Below are 16,972 nucleotides of genomic sequence, written 5' to 3'. Positions count from 1 at the left end.
ACTGTCCCTGGAGGTGTTCAAGAGGGGATTGGACATGGCACTTAGTGCCATGGTTTACTAGTCATGAGGTCTGTGGTGACAGGTTGGACTTGATGTTGAGGTCTCTTCCAACCTTATTGATTCTATGATCTTTAAGGTCCCTCCCAACCCAACCATTTGGAGAGTATGACCTTCAGAATTCCTCCTGCTCAGCCAAGAGCTTGCTTGCCAGTTTGCATCACACATGTTTATGTCTGTGATAACATCATGACCTCCACAAAGGTGCCTTGACTACACTACAGCACCAAAACAGGGAAGCTTTGCTGGATATAAAGGAAGAAGGTCTGATTCCACTACAAAAACACAAAAATCAAAGCATAAGGGAAGGAAACCAAACAAAAAACCAGCAAGCACTACGCTAGTGTATTAGCTTGCATCCAGTCTGCTGCAGAACAGGTACAAAGCACCTGTGAATCTTTTTCTATCAGACAATCCTGACCACCAGAAATAATTTTTTCTGTGGGTAAAAAACCCACAGCTGTATTTTCTCCATTTTTTTCTTAGAAAGCACTTATAACATGAGGTCACTGTCAGCAAGTAGAAGATATCTTGTATTTCAATCCTTTTGATCAAATAGCTCTATTTCAGTTCTTCACAAATAGCAATGTTTGAAGCAGTTTTGCAAGGAACGTAGATGGTGTTCTAATTGGGATGAAATCAAGTGGGAGTTTGTTGCACCACATCAAGGTGCATTGAGTAAAAGTGGTGCAAAGAGCCTATTCTAAAACTGAGAGCTTACCCAAAGAAAGATTTTTTGAGAAAATAAAGGAAACCGATTTAAAGGAAGGGAGAGGGATTCAGAAATAGAATAAGCAGGAGGGGGGAGGAATAAAAACCTAGAGAAGACAACTGGCAAACCGGTTACATTTTGGTCCTTTCACTAAACTACAGCCTCTGTGGTCTGCTGCTCTCCTAAGAGTCGTTTGTGATGGATTGAAATCCAACACACAAACGTGCATAGGATGCTCATTGTCCACAGCCTGCTCCCAGCCAGGGCACCTCAAAATACCCTTCCCATAATGGTGTCTCAGCTCTCCTTACACCATCCTTTGAGTGGGGAACTCAGCAGAGCCCACATTTACCTTTAAAGACTCAAGAGAGCGCAATCAGAGTAATAATCACAAGGATGAGATAAGTATCTAATAACTGCTGTCAACTCATTCAGTTCAATGTTATCTGCAGTAGATCAGCATTACACAATTACCAATTCTGTCCTCAGGGAAAATGGAAATGCAAAACATTTCCAACCAAGACACTGAGGAAGCTACATTCCACCTCAGCATGGTTCACTTAAGATCATGCCTGATAGCTCTTCTGACTCTTTTGACTTCTGTGACAAACTGGGATATGCAAGCCAGAGTATTACTAAGGCTCTTCTCCACTTTTGCCTACCTATGAGTCCCTTCCCTCTCCTCTGCCTTAGGTATAGCTGGGTTTTGATGGGCAGAGGGAAGGTCCTGCTGGTGTGTAGGTCTTCCATGGACACTTCTCCACTCATCAGGAGTCACTGTGATTACCTAGTGTCTTAAGATTTCGGTATCAGAAACTCAAGCTAGGGAGGAGGCAGAAGATTGTCACTGTGCATCTCATAATCTCATTCAGGGGCTGCTATCACTGCTGTGTTGGCCTTGTTAATTTTCTCTTCCAAAGTTAGCATTCAGACGCTCCCTGGCTTTTGTCTGTTGCTGTCATCAAGGCATTTGCATGCACTAATCCATGACAAATGGTTTCATTTGATGCACATCTGATTTCCTTGCCTGCCAACTAGAAAGAGATAATAGAAATACCATGAGAGACTAAATTAGAACTTAAGGAGTCATCTATTTGTTGGAGAAACTCAAAATGAGGTTAAGATAAACACCACCCAGGCAGCTGAATTAATGGAGAAGGCACTGATGTTTCAGCCATCGAAAGACGATTTCTAATTACCTGGTGGGAAATAAACAAATAAATAAAAGCCTGCATTTTAAAGCCTCACAAAAATCTGATATTACAGCAGAAGTAATTATACTACAGATGTGGAAGCTGGCTTAGAGACAATCATTCTGTCAGATCCTGCCCTGGCACGCTGAAACCAATTACAAACTCAAACCCCTCTGTTATCATCAAACTCGCCTCCCGAGGTTTTGTTTTCATGCACGACGGTGATTCCTGGCTGACTGACCACCCACATTTGAAAGTGCCTCATGCACATAACCAAGAGCAGCAACCTCATGAGTTAATGATATTCACAGCAAACATTTAGTGCAGCCCTGACAAGCTCATACACTTGAGCAAGAGTTTTAGATATCAGAAATATCTCCTATTACAAAAGCAGAGAAGGCTGATTTGGGGGCAACAGGCAGGTTCTGGAAACACCAGACCTCCTTTAAGTTCAGTGCTACTGCAAGCCAGAACAAGAATTGATAGCAGGTAGAAGGCCATACAAGACCTTCCTTGTGTTTACAGTGACATTGGATTTGGAGTCCTTGAGGTCATTTGGGAGAGAGACAGCCACTGGCACACCTGAATATACACTTCCAGGCAGCATTTATTCATTTATCAGGATGCCAACTTGTTTTAAGTGGTTGCTCAGATAACAGAATCCTTGTGCATGTAACTATTTTTTTCCTCCCTATCACGGAATATCAAGACAGAAACAAGGAATGCAAAAAGGTATCAAACTTCTTTTATTTCAGTTTCAACTTGTGAAACTGAGTCCTCAAAGAAAAAAAAAAAAACAAAATAATGACGCAAACAAACAATTAAGTCCTCAAAACTCTCCCCTCAGTTCTGACTTTACACTAAAACATGAAGCAGGCTGGTGTTCAATGCTCCTGAAGTGTAGGATGAGTTGATTTGTAATGCAGAAGAGAAAATACAGAAATTACTGTATCATAGAAATACCATAACCATAATATAATTATGGTTTAATATGGCTTAATATAATTAACAAAAATATGTATTGAGTCATATCTCAGTGTATTTTACCAGGCCTTCCTGATGCAAAGCATCTTTAGCCAAATCTGAAATAAAACTTTTCTCCAAAGTGCATTTCTCAAACTGCATTGTTCCAAACACTACCTCACTGCTAGTTCCAGCGTTACTTGATCCCATCTCTGCTTGCTTTCAGGTTTTATTTCAATTCAGAGTGATTCAGAATGTGACCATTTACTTAATAGGTTGGTATAGTCCAATATATAGCACAGGTATTTTCCCAACCTTGAATCTATTCACAACTGTGTTATAGGAGAGGATAGAATAGGAGAGGATAGAATAGGAGAGGATAGAACAGGAGAGGATAGAACAGGAGAGGATAGAACAGGAGAGGATAGAACAGGAGAGGATAGAACAGGAGAGGATAGAACAGGAGAGGATAGAACAGGAGAGGATAGAACAGGAGAGGATAGAATAGGAGAGGATAGAATAGAATAGACCAGACCAGGTTGGAAGAGACTTTTGAGATCATCGAGTCCAACCTATCATCCAACACTATCTAATCAACTAAACCATGGCACCAAGCACCCCACCCAGTCTCTTCCTAAACACCTCCAGTGATTCCTGGGCAGCATGTAGGGAAGAATCACAGAATGTTAGAGGTTAGAAGGGACCTCCTCATTGAATCCATACCCACTGCCACGGCAGGATCACTTAGGGTAGTTTGCACAGGAATGCATCCAGGTGGGTTTTGAAAGTCTCCAGAGAAGGAGACTCTACAACCCCCTGGGCAGCCTGTTTCAGTGATCTGTCACTTTCACTGTAAAGAAGTTTCTCCTCATGTTGAGGTGAAACCTTCTATGTTCAAGTTTGTATCCATTGTTCCTTGTCTCATTACTGTGCACCACCAAAAAGAGCTTGGCTCCCTCCACTTGACCCCTCAGATATTGATGGACATTGATCAGATCTCCTCTCAGTTTTCTCTTCTCAAGACTAAACAGCACCAGGGATCTCAGTCTCTCTTCACAGGGGAGATGCTCAAGGCCCCTAATCATCCTCGTGGCTCTAATGGTACTGAACAATTCCCTTCATTTATTCATATTCTTTCAAAAAATAAACATGTAAATCAATGAAACCAATTTTCCAAATAAACTATCCTTGCTTGCTCCCAACCACTTAATTAAACACAATTAACTCCAGTTTGTTTTGGCAACTAATTAACGTCACGATCAAATATAAATAGACGCTGCAAAAAAAAAAAAGATTATAATTAATAAATCCTTAACAATAGAGCAAAACTACACCAAAGCTTTGCTTGCCTGAACTATTTAACAGCATTTTGGAAGAGCATTAATGAGGACATAGTGAAAAAAAAAAAAGATAATAAAACGTTTCATCAGTGTGCACAGTTAAGATCCTGAGCCTCTTGCCTGCGCTCAGGCTGATCTATAGAGCCTGCTGGCTGCTGACATCGTTTACAACACAACTTGGAAGCGACAACACAGCACACAAGGTGGATGTTACAGTACCAAGTTGCCCACAGGAGTTTTCTAATCAATTTCCCTGCCAATGTAACTTCCACTTGCACAAAAGTGAAACTTAACCACAGAAGTGAGTTTCTCACACTCTTCACAGTATCAGTCTCAGGCTGCGCCAGGGGAGGTTCAGGCTGGATGTTAGAAAAAAGTTCTATACAGAAAGAGTGATTGCACATTGGAATGGGCTGCCTGGGGAGGTGGTGGAGTCGCCATCACTGGAGGTTTTTAGGAGAAGACTTGACGGGGTGCTTGGTGCCGTGGGTTAGTTGCTTGGGCGGTGTTGGATTGGTTGATGGGTTGGACGCGATGATCTTGAAGGTCTCTTCCAACCTGGTTTATTCTATGTATTCTATTCTATGTATCACTAAAGTTGGAAGAGACCTCTCTCTTTCAGCAGATTCACAACGAAGGCTCTTGCTTCAGATTTGTCACCAACACAAAGCAAAATTAATCTGATAGGAGCTTTGATCATGCATGAGAATGGATAGAGTGCATATTTTGAAATGAATCAGCACCTCTCCTAACAATCAAGAGACAAGGATCAGCATTTAGGTTGACTTTTAATTTCCTATTCATTTAGTGAGAAGTAAGGTGCACAAGGCACACAATTTCACAGCTTGTAGGAGAAATATTTATGCACACCTAAAAGGCACCCAGCACACATGATTGTTGGTGGGAGCTGCTAGTGCAGAATAGGCTATTCCCAGATTACTTGGAGCTCAAAGACAAGGCACCACAATGACAGCATCCCAGTAGAAGGAAATTCAGCCATCTCAGGTGACAGATTGTCCATGTATTGCTCTTCACTTGGTGATTCTCAAAGAATCATTTTCACATCACCCAGAAATTATTAAGGTTCCCCCATTCCTGCCATCAGTTCAGTTCCTATAGAAAGCTGTTCTCTCCAAGTAAAATACAGCTTGCAATGGCACACTATGACAAAATTACTGATTATCATAGGATAGCAACAGTGATCCTGCACCTGTTGTCACTCGAGTGACCTTTCAAGAAGGGCAGGACTGGTTCCTTCACCCACTGTGAAGGAAAGAGGGAAAACTGTTGTTCTAAAGGAATACATAAAGAAAGAGAGAGATGTCACAGAACAATCTTCTAAATAGAGCATAGAAATGAATCACAGATGCATACACAAAGCTTTGTAACTTCATTCAGCTGAACTTACACCCCCAGCTCCCCACTGTGCATCACTGATTCTTATAAATTTAGAGTCCGACTGTGCTGCAGTCACAGAATCAATCAGGTTGGAAAGGACCTCAGAGATCATCAAGTCCAACCTATCACCTAACACCACCTGACAACTAAACCATGGCTTCAAGTGCCACATCCAATCTTTTTTTGAACACCTCCAGGGATGGCAACTCTACCACCTCCCTGGGCAGCACATTCCAATGGCCAGTTACATTCTGTGAAGAACCTACTCTTCACCTCCAGCCTAAACTTTCCCTGGCACAGCTTGAGACTGTGTCCGCCCCATCTGTCTCCAACCTCCTTTTAGGCAGTTATAGAGAGCAATAAGGTCTCCCCTGAACTTCCTCTTCTCCGGGCTAAACAACCCCAGCTCCCTCAAACTCTCCTCACAGGGCATGTGCTCAAGACCAGGAGTCTTGGTCCTGTGGTAGGCTCACATAACAGCTGCATCAAGAAGCTGTCCTCCATACACTCAAGAAACCTTCTGGACTGCCTCCTCTCTGCTGTGTTAAGTACCCAGCAGATATCTGGCAGGTTGAAGTCACCCACAAGAACAAGGGCTGTCGATCTTGAGATGACCTCCAGCTGTTTGTAGAATACTTCATCCACCTCTTCATCCTGGTTGGGTGGTCTATAACAGACCCCAACCAGGATGTCAGTTTCATTAGCCTTCCCTTTGATTTTTACCCATAGGCACTCAAACCACTCATCCTTAACCTCAAGTTCTGTGGCATGGAGAGATTCCTTAATATACAGGGCCACCCTTCCTACTCTTCTCCCCCGTCTGACTTGCCTAAAGAGCTTATAACCATGCAGTGCAGTGCTCCAGTTCTTGTTGTCCCTGCCTACAGCACAACAAAAAGAAACATTCAGCACTGCTTCCACGAAGAGAGGGTTTCAAAAAAGTTTAGGTGCAGGGAACAGTTCTGTACAGAGCATCTGGGAAAAGTGAAAGCTGTGAATCCCACCAGGAAAATGAATCTTGCTTTCAGCAAAGGTTGATTTCACAGCACAGTGAAAAAGAAAATATTCAAAAGGAAGTACAAATATTATAGGCAGGATAGGATTAAACAATATGAAACTTAATGGAAGAAAACACATCTCTCTTATGAGGAAATTTGGGTATTGCCTTTTAAAATATAAATGAGCCTTGGACTAAAGTAGGCTAATCGTTAAAGACAGGATTCTGATGCTATCAGCAGAATTACTTCAGCACAGAGCAACACAGTTTGCCTTTTGGGTTTATAGTTGTAGGTGCTTTTTTTTTTTCCTTTGGACTTTACCACCATAGTATGAATTCTCACAGTCTTCAACACAATGACAGCAAGCTGCAAGTAGTGCAGTGCTCCGAAAGGTCCCTTCATGACTCACCAAGGCCCCAGGGCTGTACTTGGAGCTGTAGGCTCAGCACACAGGCGTAGGAGATGCCTGCCAGGGCCATTGCAGCAAGAGGCACTTTTTGGTCCCCATTTCCCCAGAGCAGCTTCTGCCAGACAGAGGAACATGCTTTGCACCTGCCTGCACAGCTTCCTGCAGAGGCCTGAGGAAAGAGCTGAAGTGGCACAAGACAGGGACAGCAATATGGCCAAAAGGCAGGACAGAGCAGGGTAACTGAACTACAGCACACAGATGCTACCAGAGAAGACCACACACACAGAGGCACATCCTTTCTCTGGAAATACCACTGTTAGCACCTTGCCACTGCTCTTTTGCACAAGGTGTGTTGTGAGGGTGGACACCGGAACACAACCACGCTTCCAGCAGCTCCTGTGGGACCACGCTGGGCACAGCGGTCTGCTCAGTGCCCCACTGCACACCTTGCCCATGCTGCTCTTCACAGTCCATCGAGCTGCAACACCTGCTCCCCCTCAGGTTGCTTGTCTCCCTGGATCAGAAGTAACAAGGCATCACATTCCACAGCATGACTGGTGACAGCTTTCCTCCACCTGCAACTGAGCTGCAAGCTTCCCAGCTATGCACCCTCCTCCAGCGAAGAAGAGAGGTGTTCTTTTGCCTTTGACCCTCCACTGACTACTTGGCAATGCCTACCTACACCCTTTTCCCTTTACCTGAGAGGCAGAAGACCATTAAAGTAAGAGCTTACAGGGTCCCCCAGAAAAGTGTAGCTAACTCTCTGGCTGCAAGCACACCCTATAGCCATGGTGCTTCTCTTTTGGAGGTTCAATTTGTCAGGAAAAATAAAAATCACAGGGTACAATTCTTCTGATAAAGTCTGCTGCTGTAAACAAGTACATCACACAAGCACAGTAGGCAATTCATTGCTGTCATGCTGTTAGTAATCCTGCCTCATCCTAAAGTGTTGATTTCTTTACATTAGGCTTCTGTCTACACAAAATACTTCTATTTGTCCACACACATCCAAATATGTTTTGCATGTGACCAGGAACCCAGTAGGTACCTCCAACCTGGATTTCTTTACTTAGCAACTGGTAGTTTCATATTTTCAAGAACAGACTGATAAGGCCAAAATGTGTAACAGAAAGGTACCACAAGATGATTTCCAGAGTGTTACTGGAATAGCTCATTATGAGGAGTTTTCCCTGATTGTATCCAGGTTTGTTCCTGTGCACTTACCGGTGCAAATCAAAGCTGAATCAGGCCTTAGAGCTTATAAATTTGTTCATTTTAATTAACACAGCAAGAAAGACCAGTTGTCAGCTTTCATGCCTATAACATCAATTACTGGATGCTAGCTAAGGTGCTGTGTGGCAGTCTGGACGCTATACTGAAAGCAACAGCTTGCATTCAGACCATATGATGAATGGAATACAGCTCTTGCCAGCCACAGAAACTTTATTAACTGCCTAGTCCTACATTTGCCTCTATCAATACAAAACCCCAAAATCCTGTTAAACTCATCATCCAAATCTTGGTTGTTCTGCAAAGTAAAGACATGTTATTTACACCTCCCTAAGGAATTGCATTCAGACCAATATCCCTCCCAGTCTGTTTGAACTGAAGAGCCACATATATGGAGCATATGAAAATAGCAGCCCTTTTGAAATGTGAAAATGTGCACTTCCCCCCAAGGCTATAAAAATCAGTGGGAAGGCCAAGATCAGAACTAAGAAAATTTTTGCTCACAGCCACAGACTCAAGATTCTGCAAAATGCTGTCTACTGAGAAACATGCTTAGAGCATCCTTAGGTTGCTGTGGCTTGCTGGTTTATGCAGAATTACTTTGAGACTGATTTTCCTCCTTGCAGTATGAAGTATAGAGAATCCCTTCCCGAGATGATTTTTACTGGGCACATCATTAACTACTATCACAATAAAAGGTACTTCATGTTTTGCAGACTTACAAGCCCAGCCTTGACTCAGTCTGCGATTTCTTCCTCTGAATGGGCTTATTTTTAATTAGCATATTTGCAAATGTCAGCATTGCTACAGCAGGTACATGTTTCTGCTTGTGCCTGCCTCACATCTTTACACTACATGCAAGACTAACCCAGCAGCCTTAATTCTTTTGCACAAATGTACAGGTGAATCTGACGCGCTTTCCTGTATTTTTAAGCGACATGTGGCCAGTTCTGTCCACTGTGATTCATTACTAGTTGATGATCTCTGCTAGGAACAACACATCTCTCATTCATGGAACAAAGCCAGAACGCTTGCTAAGAATTGCATGATTGAAGGGGAGGTGGTTATTTTTCATTTTTTAAACTTGAAGCCTTTACTTTGTCATATTGTGTTGTCTTACCAAATGCCAGCATCTACTTCCTACCTCTGGGCAGGGTCAGTCCTGTCAATCAGATGATCAATGGACTATCACAGGCACTCAGCTAGCTCTGCAAATCACAACCTGTCCACTCTAATCCTCAGGCCAATTCAACAGCTCTACAACTGTATGTATCTTAGAGCCTAAACCAGCCAGTGTGGAATTCTTCTCATTACCACTGTTTCTTATTAAATCACACAGAAATTACATGCTTGAAAAAAATGGAGATTTGTTTCCACATAAAGTTATTTCCTGTGAATGCTTTCATACATCCTCTGCCTAACATAATTTTCATGAAATGAAATATAGTCAGAAAAAATCCTACAGAAAGCCATGTGTATTACCCAAGGGGAATGGTACTGCAATGGTGTTCAGCTTACTGATCGTAGTATCAGTAAGAGTTGGAAGGGACCACAAGGATCATCTAGTTCCAACCCCACTGCCATGGGCAGGGACACCCCACACAAGATCAGGCTGTCCAGAGCCTCATCCAGCCTGGTCTTAAACACCTCCAGGGACGGCGCCCCAACCACCTCCCTGGACAACCCATTCCAGGGCTTCACCACTCTCATGGTAAAGAACTTCCTCCTCACATTCAGCCTGAATCTCGCCACCTCCAGCTTCATTCCATTGCCCCTAGTCCTATCACTACCTGATACCCTGAGAAGTCCCTCCCCAGCCTTCTTGTAGGCCCCCTTCAGATACTGGAAGGCCACAATTAGGTCACCTTGGAGCCTTCTCTTCTCCAGACTGAACAGCCCCAACTCTTTCAGTCTGTCCTCATAGGAGAGGTGCTCCAGCCCTCTGCTCATCCTCGTGGCCCTTCTCTGGACACGCTCCAGCGCCTCCATATCCCTCTTGTAACAGGGGCTCCAGAACTGGACGCAGTACTCCCGGTGGGGCCTCACCATGCCAAAGGTCTCTGGATCCCAGAAAAGAAATCTGAGAATCTATCCTGCCCACCTCACCTACAAGTCAAGAGGAAGAGCCACCAATATTGAAGGGTACTTAACAGCAGCATTTAAACTTTTCATTGCCTTAATGAGACAAGAAAGAATTCCTGAACAAGTACAAGTAATACAGCCTCATCCATCCTGCATCCAAGCAGTATTTACTATGCCCTTACAATCTGCGCCCGTCTGCCAACATTCCAGAGAAAGTAAAGCTGCAGTCAATTACAAATACTGTCACGTAAAGTGCTTTATTGCATTTGTTTGCAGGTTTGTACCTTCTGCTAAGTCACCTAACTCAATAAAGATGCACTGAATTATAAAACTGAAAAATTATGCCACACTAAAAAGGAACTTCAAACTTTCGCGATTGTACACAGCGTGCAGAAATCCATTTAAGGCCAATTGAGATGCTTGCTTAAGGAAGTTTAAATAAAAAAAGAGATAACAAGCTGAGAAATCTCTGATAACCTAACCTTTTCATATTTTGCCCTTGGTTTCCAGCATTTCAAAACCGGATTACCCTCAGTGGTACATTCACCGCACTAATCCACGGAGTTCGCTTCAAGTTTATTGTGTTAAATACGCTCCATGAGGATTTGATCTTTTACCTGCACCTTCATGTGCTCAGGGAGACTGCTCTATTCATGAAGTATAAGCAAAAGGTGGGATGGAATCTGCCTTTTTAATTATCTTGTGCCAAAGTAGCCCCACAATGGAGTTGAGCAGCTCAAAATCTCTTATTTTAGAGCATCTCATTACCTATGGAAGATCACGAACTGAGGGAAAAGGTATGCTGAGCATGCTATTGATTATAGCTATATTTGCCATGATTCAATAAGTTGAAATTTCATATACCAAATATTAAATTACTGAAATTATGCACTGGCTCATCTGCATCCATTTTTTCATTCACTTTTATTTGGCTGAACATTTTAATCTTACTTACACAGTGACTAACTAAAAGTAAATGACGCATTCCTAATATTATACATATGAAAAATAGGGTGTGCTCAGGGACTGCAGTTGAATACATTAAAATCACTCAGTTTGCTAGTTAACATATTTCCATCCCTTTTATGTGCAACCTTTCACATTCAGTTGGCAGACTGCAAATTCATGGCCTTATGAAAAACACTGTCTTGATTTTCTGTTGTGACAGCAGAAATTGTCCAAAAATCCCTAACAGTTCCCCTAAAGGATGCTCACTGGCTGGTACTTCCCAGGTGCAGCACAATCTGAATCTGAGGTGAACATCATGTCAAATTCCACTCATCTGTCAATGTAGTGGATTATTTCTTGAGAGACTGAAATTGGCTGCCTGGGATCAGAACACCATCAATCTTATTCATGTAGGGTGCAGAGAAGCTGCCTGAGGAAGTCTCGCAAGAGGGAAAGCTTGGCTGTTTCTAAGTAGGTGATGAGGCAGCTGTAAAACCTTCACTCTATCTGTATCACATCTCTGAGTGAAAGATTTTGTCATCTTTCACATTTCCCCAACACTTGGTATGCATTCAGTGTCTTGCTGTTCTTGCTTCATAAAAAAGGTGATTTTTCAAGCTTAGGCAAATGTTGCAGAGCTCTGAATCTGCCCAGCTCTCATTTTTCCTCATAATGTCACTGTTTCAACCGATTTTACAAAACGAGATTACATTTTCCTTTTACCTATCTGTTTAGCTGGGCTGGTTTTTCCCTTTCCCTTCACTGGGGACAAACACAAATAACCAGCAGCGTGACTTACAGTTGCATCGTAATGAATATTTTGCTCGCTGCTCTGCAAGTTCCAAATAAGAACCTTGGCACTCCAACTTCAAACACTCTCAAACTTCCAGTGCCAGCTAGCAAAGCTAATACCATTAGTTAATCTGATACTCTAATACAGCTACCTAGAGCTGGTCTGTCAATGATTTAGGTCTGTTCCTCTATGCTATGCATATTTTATTACAAGCAACCAAGACAATGCCAATACCTATGACTTTTTAACAATGAAAGTGGTTGGGAAAACAGAGTCATTTAGGTTGCTAAAGACCTGAGGTTCAAGACCGTCCATCTTTGAAGCTATGCCATTAGATCAAAACCCATTAAAGTATTAGTTGCCCCATTGTTAAATGATTCATCACTGCAAGTTAACATTCTCCTTCTTTCATTGCTAAAGCTCTTAAAACCTCTTCCACTTTTCCTTGGATTCAAATTTGTTAAGTGACATTCTTGGCCCATCTCATTTTAACCAGATGACAATACTGGGCTAGAATATGCCAACTCCTCAATTTGTAACACAGCACATGCTCTTCAAAGTTCAATTAGCAGTTGAAAAGTTATGTGATCCATATCTACCAATAAAAACACAATAAAGTAACTAATGTGCAATCTCTGTGGATCACAACAGCCCGAGTGAGCTGCATTCTCCACTGCTCTCCTGGGACTTTTCAGGCATTTAAATTCATTGAAAGACAGTCCCAGATTCTCCTCTGAGCTGCACTTTTGCCACCCAATCCATTTTCAGAGGTAAACCTACAAACCTTAGAATAATTGCCTCTGATTTGTGCTAAGGCAAACAGCTGATCTCTAAACACTAGTGACTATGAGTGAGATTTGGTGCCAGTACTTTAAGCAAGCCCATGTCCACTTTGGGTCAGATAACTGCAAAGCTACCCAAACCTGTGGTGTCACAATGTCTTTCTGTGCTACGCACCCACTCTACAACTGCACAAAATCTGGAGAAGGGGAGATAGAAATAAGGACAGAGAAACTGAACATTGCCCAAACCGGGATTCCTGTGTTGGGAAGCTGTTACAGGATGTTAAAGGATTACTATTCCAACATCAGACTGGCAAAGCACAATACATCAATTAAAATAAAAAAAGGGAAGATGCCCTGCAATATAAAAGGCAACTCATAAAAGTTCAATGATTAGAAGTATTTCATGGTTATTCAATCATTTATCAAGACAGACATGAGTACAGGCAAAGAGCCTGGAATCTTACAGCACCCCACAGCTGATCTCGGTCCTACCTGGTCTGTGCAGGTGATGCTGCTGGAAAGTGTGATGGAGGGACCCCTGACAGAGCAGCATTGCACAGGCACTTATCCACAAATACAGGACCCAGGACATTGCAGAGACCACTGCCATTCTCTAAACAAAATATTAGACAGACATTATTATCCATTGCCTTACAGCACACAGCATAGTCAGCTTCCATTACAACAGTATTTTTATCATATGTCTTCCCACCTATTGCTAAATGTCTTTTGTCTTTGGGTTATTATTTCCCCCTGCAGGTTGCAATTGTCATACAACAAAGGTCATGTCCAAAAAGGACAGTTGAGGTAACAAGATGTCAACAGAGGCGCCTGGATAACTTTAATAATTCAGTGGTAGAAATGAAACTGTAACGCTCTAAGGACTAAATACCAAAGCCAATGGATACAGAAGGCTGGAAAAATATTCCCAAACTGGTCCATAGCTGAATTTTCAAGAGTTTAAAAGAAAAAGGAATAATAATACAATCACACAGCAAGCCAACAAACCCCATGATGTCCAAACAGTATCAAAACTACTTTAAATATGTTACAGATAGGCATACAACATCCTGAGGTATCTGACATGCATTTCACAAACACTCCAGCCCTGAAACTGGAAGGCTAATCCCGACCCAGAAGGTAACAGTTTATTGGTTTTGACTTTCCCAAGCATAAATATTTAATCACAAATCTGTCTGCTAAACAAAGCAATTGTTTCTCAGAATTCTGTTCTAATCCCCAGATGAAATCAGCTTCCTTTTGTTCGACCTGTGCACGTAAAAGGACTGGAGGATGTCCAGACTGAATTTCAGATGTACTCTACAGAAGATTTGATCTTTTCACAAAGCAAACTGAAAAAAACAAAACATTTAAAAGACTACTATGGCAAAGGGGAGGAGCAATTTCTTTGTCTCCCAGTGCTGGCATACTTCCCCATCCAATACAGACAACAGATTTCTTCTTACCTGTATTCATTATTTTAGTAACAGGCTAAATTTCCCTCTGACTTTCTAACTTCAACAGCTCCCTCTCAACGCCTGCAAGGATCGGGAGGCTTGCAAGGCTCAGCTACGCTACACATCGTCCAGTTCCCTTAACAACACCTTCTGCTGCATTTCATACTGCCAAATTAATCAAACTTCAGGCACCTTCCTTATTCAGCCAATGACATGATGCCGTTCTCAATCTAATAACCCAATCAGCTGAACATCATTTGCACAGAGCAAGGAAGACTCGGAAAGATTCAACCTCTCCCACAGAAAAAAAAAATCATGTCTTTACAGAAAAACTACAGACCCAAAAGTCTGTATCTGATGCATCAGGGGGATTTCTGCAGTAGGAAAATTAACAACATTAAAACAGTGGAATACAGTAGTGGTAAATATATATGGGGGTTTTTTTCCCCCCTCGTTTTTAATCAGCACAGGTTTTGGGAAGCTTTTAAAGTCTAAGTGGTTGAAAAGGACCACATAAATTGGCAAGTATAATTAAGAGAAAATACCAAACCTTTATTTTGATCAGCATGAGGCTCTTCCTTTCTCTGTACTGAGTGTTTGATGCACTGCATAACAGATAATTAATTTCATTTCTGACTCTGTACTTTGCAGCATACAGTGCACTTTTTCTCCTCTCTTTTTAGACCTATTTATCTTGCAAAATAGATTCAATCCCTTCAGAACAGGGAGCTCCCAGTAGGCTTCCCGTGTCTTCAGGAATTAATGCCTTCCTGTCACATTTGGTGCTCCTGTGCTTTTTCGTATACAAAAAGGTAAGAGGGAACAGGGACTCTCACACAGGGATATTTCAGGTATTCAGGTTATTGAAACTGAACTCTAAAAAACCCTAGTCAAACCAGCAAAGCAAAGCCAAAGTTCTACAGCCTGCTATACTCCTGTGTCTTTCCTCTGGCATCATATTCTTAACCACATGGGCAGCAAACTGACTTAACCCACTCAGGCTTTATTAGCTCCCTGCCTTTTCAAAGAAAAATAAAACCCCTTTCTCAAACTACACTGTTTCAAACTACCTTTGTTCAAAACCCAGCATTTCTTACAAAACCCCCATTTCTTCATGCACTTGTTTGCCAGCAAACTGCTGTCACATGCACACTTTTACACAGAGATCATCTTATCATTAGCAGAGCAACCCAGCAGGGAATATTCCTCCAGTTATTATCTGATGAGTTCCAGATCTGGTTTCTGAATCTTAAATCCTAAAGAAGCTCCTTACCTGAGTAATCCAACCAAGAGCAGAGCACTCTATTAGTGTTCATTGGAAAGAACTAACACTTTTTAAAATCCATTTGTATCACAAGAAGGGATTTTTAATAGCTTCCCAATAATCTTCTTTATCAGGATTAAACGAAGAAAAAAAAATGTAAAAAAATCTCTTTTTTCGTTACAAATCCTGTTTCCAGAGTAAAGAAGACATCTGAGCTCTCAGACTCTGCCGTCAGAAAAGTGGCCAAGGTTTGAGGGGTGGAAACCTTCTCATTTTCACCTTTAAATCATCTCCTAGCATCACCTTCTGCCTGATGAGACCTTTGAAGTGATCTTGAGATAATGTGCAGCTTCCAGGATACTTAAGGACGAGGAGCAGTTTGTGTTTCACAACAGAGCAGCCTGACTCCAGCGCGGGCAGTGCAGAGCTGTGCGTACACCGCTGTATGGAAGTGCCGGAGCCTATTTCAAGCCGTCCCCGCTCGGGAGGTATCACATGCCTTAAAGCGACACAGCCCCGGCCAGCCGCCCTGCTACTCGCCGGGGCTTAGCAACTGGAGCCGCATTTAAATACCAGCACTCACTCCGACTTGGTACAGAGCAGCTGGTTTCGTCTGCGAGGAGCAGGTATGGATGGGCAGAGGAGGGTGGAGGAGCGCTGGTGGAGGGGAGAAGGACTAAGCGCTCAATGAGCAGTCTGGGAGAGGCGTGAATTCTGCTGGCGCAGGCTGCGTCCCCCAGGCGTGGCTCTTGCACTTATTCACAAGAGGCAAGTGAGACTAAAAGGAATTTCTCCTGCTCCGCTGGAGAGTGGCACAGGCTTGTGAACAGGGAAGGGTGGTGCAGGAAAGTGTAGCAAAAAAACCAAAACCCGCAGGAGAGGCAGGGGAAAGCAGGAGACTCCCACACATTCCCATGGGATTTCCAACACCTTGCCACAACTCTGAGCGAAATCTCCTTCCAACTCCATTTCCGATGCATCTCAGCAGACAATGGGGAAGGAGCTCTGATTTATTCCTCCTAAATGCTTAAGCTCAGATACACCAGATTATTTACTACGGTTATTTATTTATTGTTCACATCTTAAGTGGCCATTTACAGGAACAGAGTGGTTTCCTCTCCCTCGTGTATCACATGTAATTATTTTTTAAAGAGCCATTGTATGGACCTAATACATAACATTCACTTACCATTATGGCTTATACATCTGTCTACCAAAAAAAAAAAACCCTTGGAGAGAAAACAGAAACTTCCATTTTAAGAGCCCAGGGTGCATGCTCTAATACGATGAGGGGTTTTTTACACCACCACCACTCCCTCGGTAACCTGTGGTAGAAGCATGTA

The 16,972-nt window shown here is 42.5% G+C and overlaps 1 protein-coding gene across 2 annotated transcripts in view; it reads right to left on the bottom strand.

Annotated features, from left to right (window-relative positions):
- Positions 1-16,324, bottom strand: part of TAFA1 (TAFA chemokine like family member 1) — a 273,884-nt gene extending 257,560 nt beyond the window's left edge. The window contains exons 1-2 of one of the 2 annotated variants that reach the window (XM_054178808.1): positions 15,639-16,324; positions 13,401-13,521 (exon numbers count right to left, since the gene is read on the bottom strand). In XM_054178808.1, the coding sequence (XP_054034783.1) occupies positions 13,401-13,518 (118 nt within the window). In that variant the 5' untranslated portion in view covers positions 13,519-13,521; positions 15,639-16,324. Of the gene's footprint in view, positions 1-13,400; positions 13,522-14,374; positions 14,454-15,638 lie in introns of those variants that run through there. The other variant, XM_054179470.1, reaches the window with a different exon arrangement.
- Positions 16,325-16,972: the final 648 nt, after the last annotated feature.

Source organism: Dryobates pubescens, chromosome 1 (genome assembly GCF_014839835.1).
Source record: "Dryobates pubescens isolate bDryPub1 chromosome 1, bDryPub1.pri, whole genome shotgun sequence".
Classification (NCBI taxonomy): domain Eukaryota; kingdom Metazoa; phylum Chordata; class Aves; order Piciformes; family Picidae; genus Dryobates; species Dryobates pubescens.
This window is presented reverse-complemented; position numbering and strand designations above follow the sequence as displayed.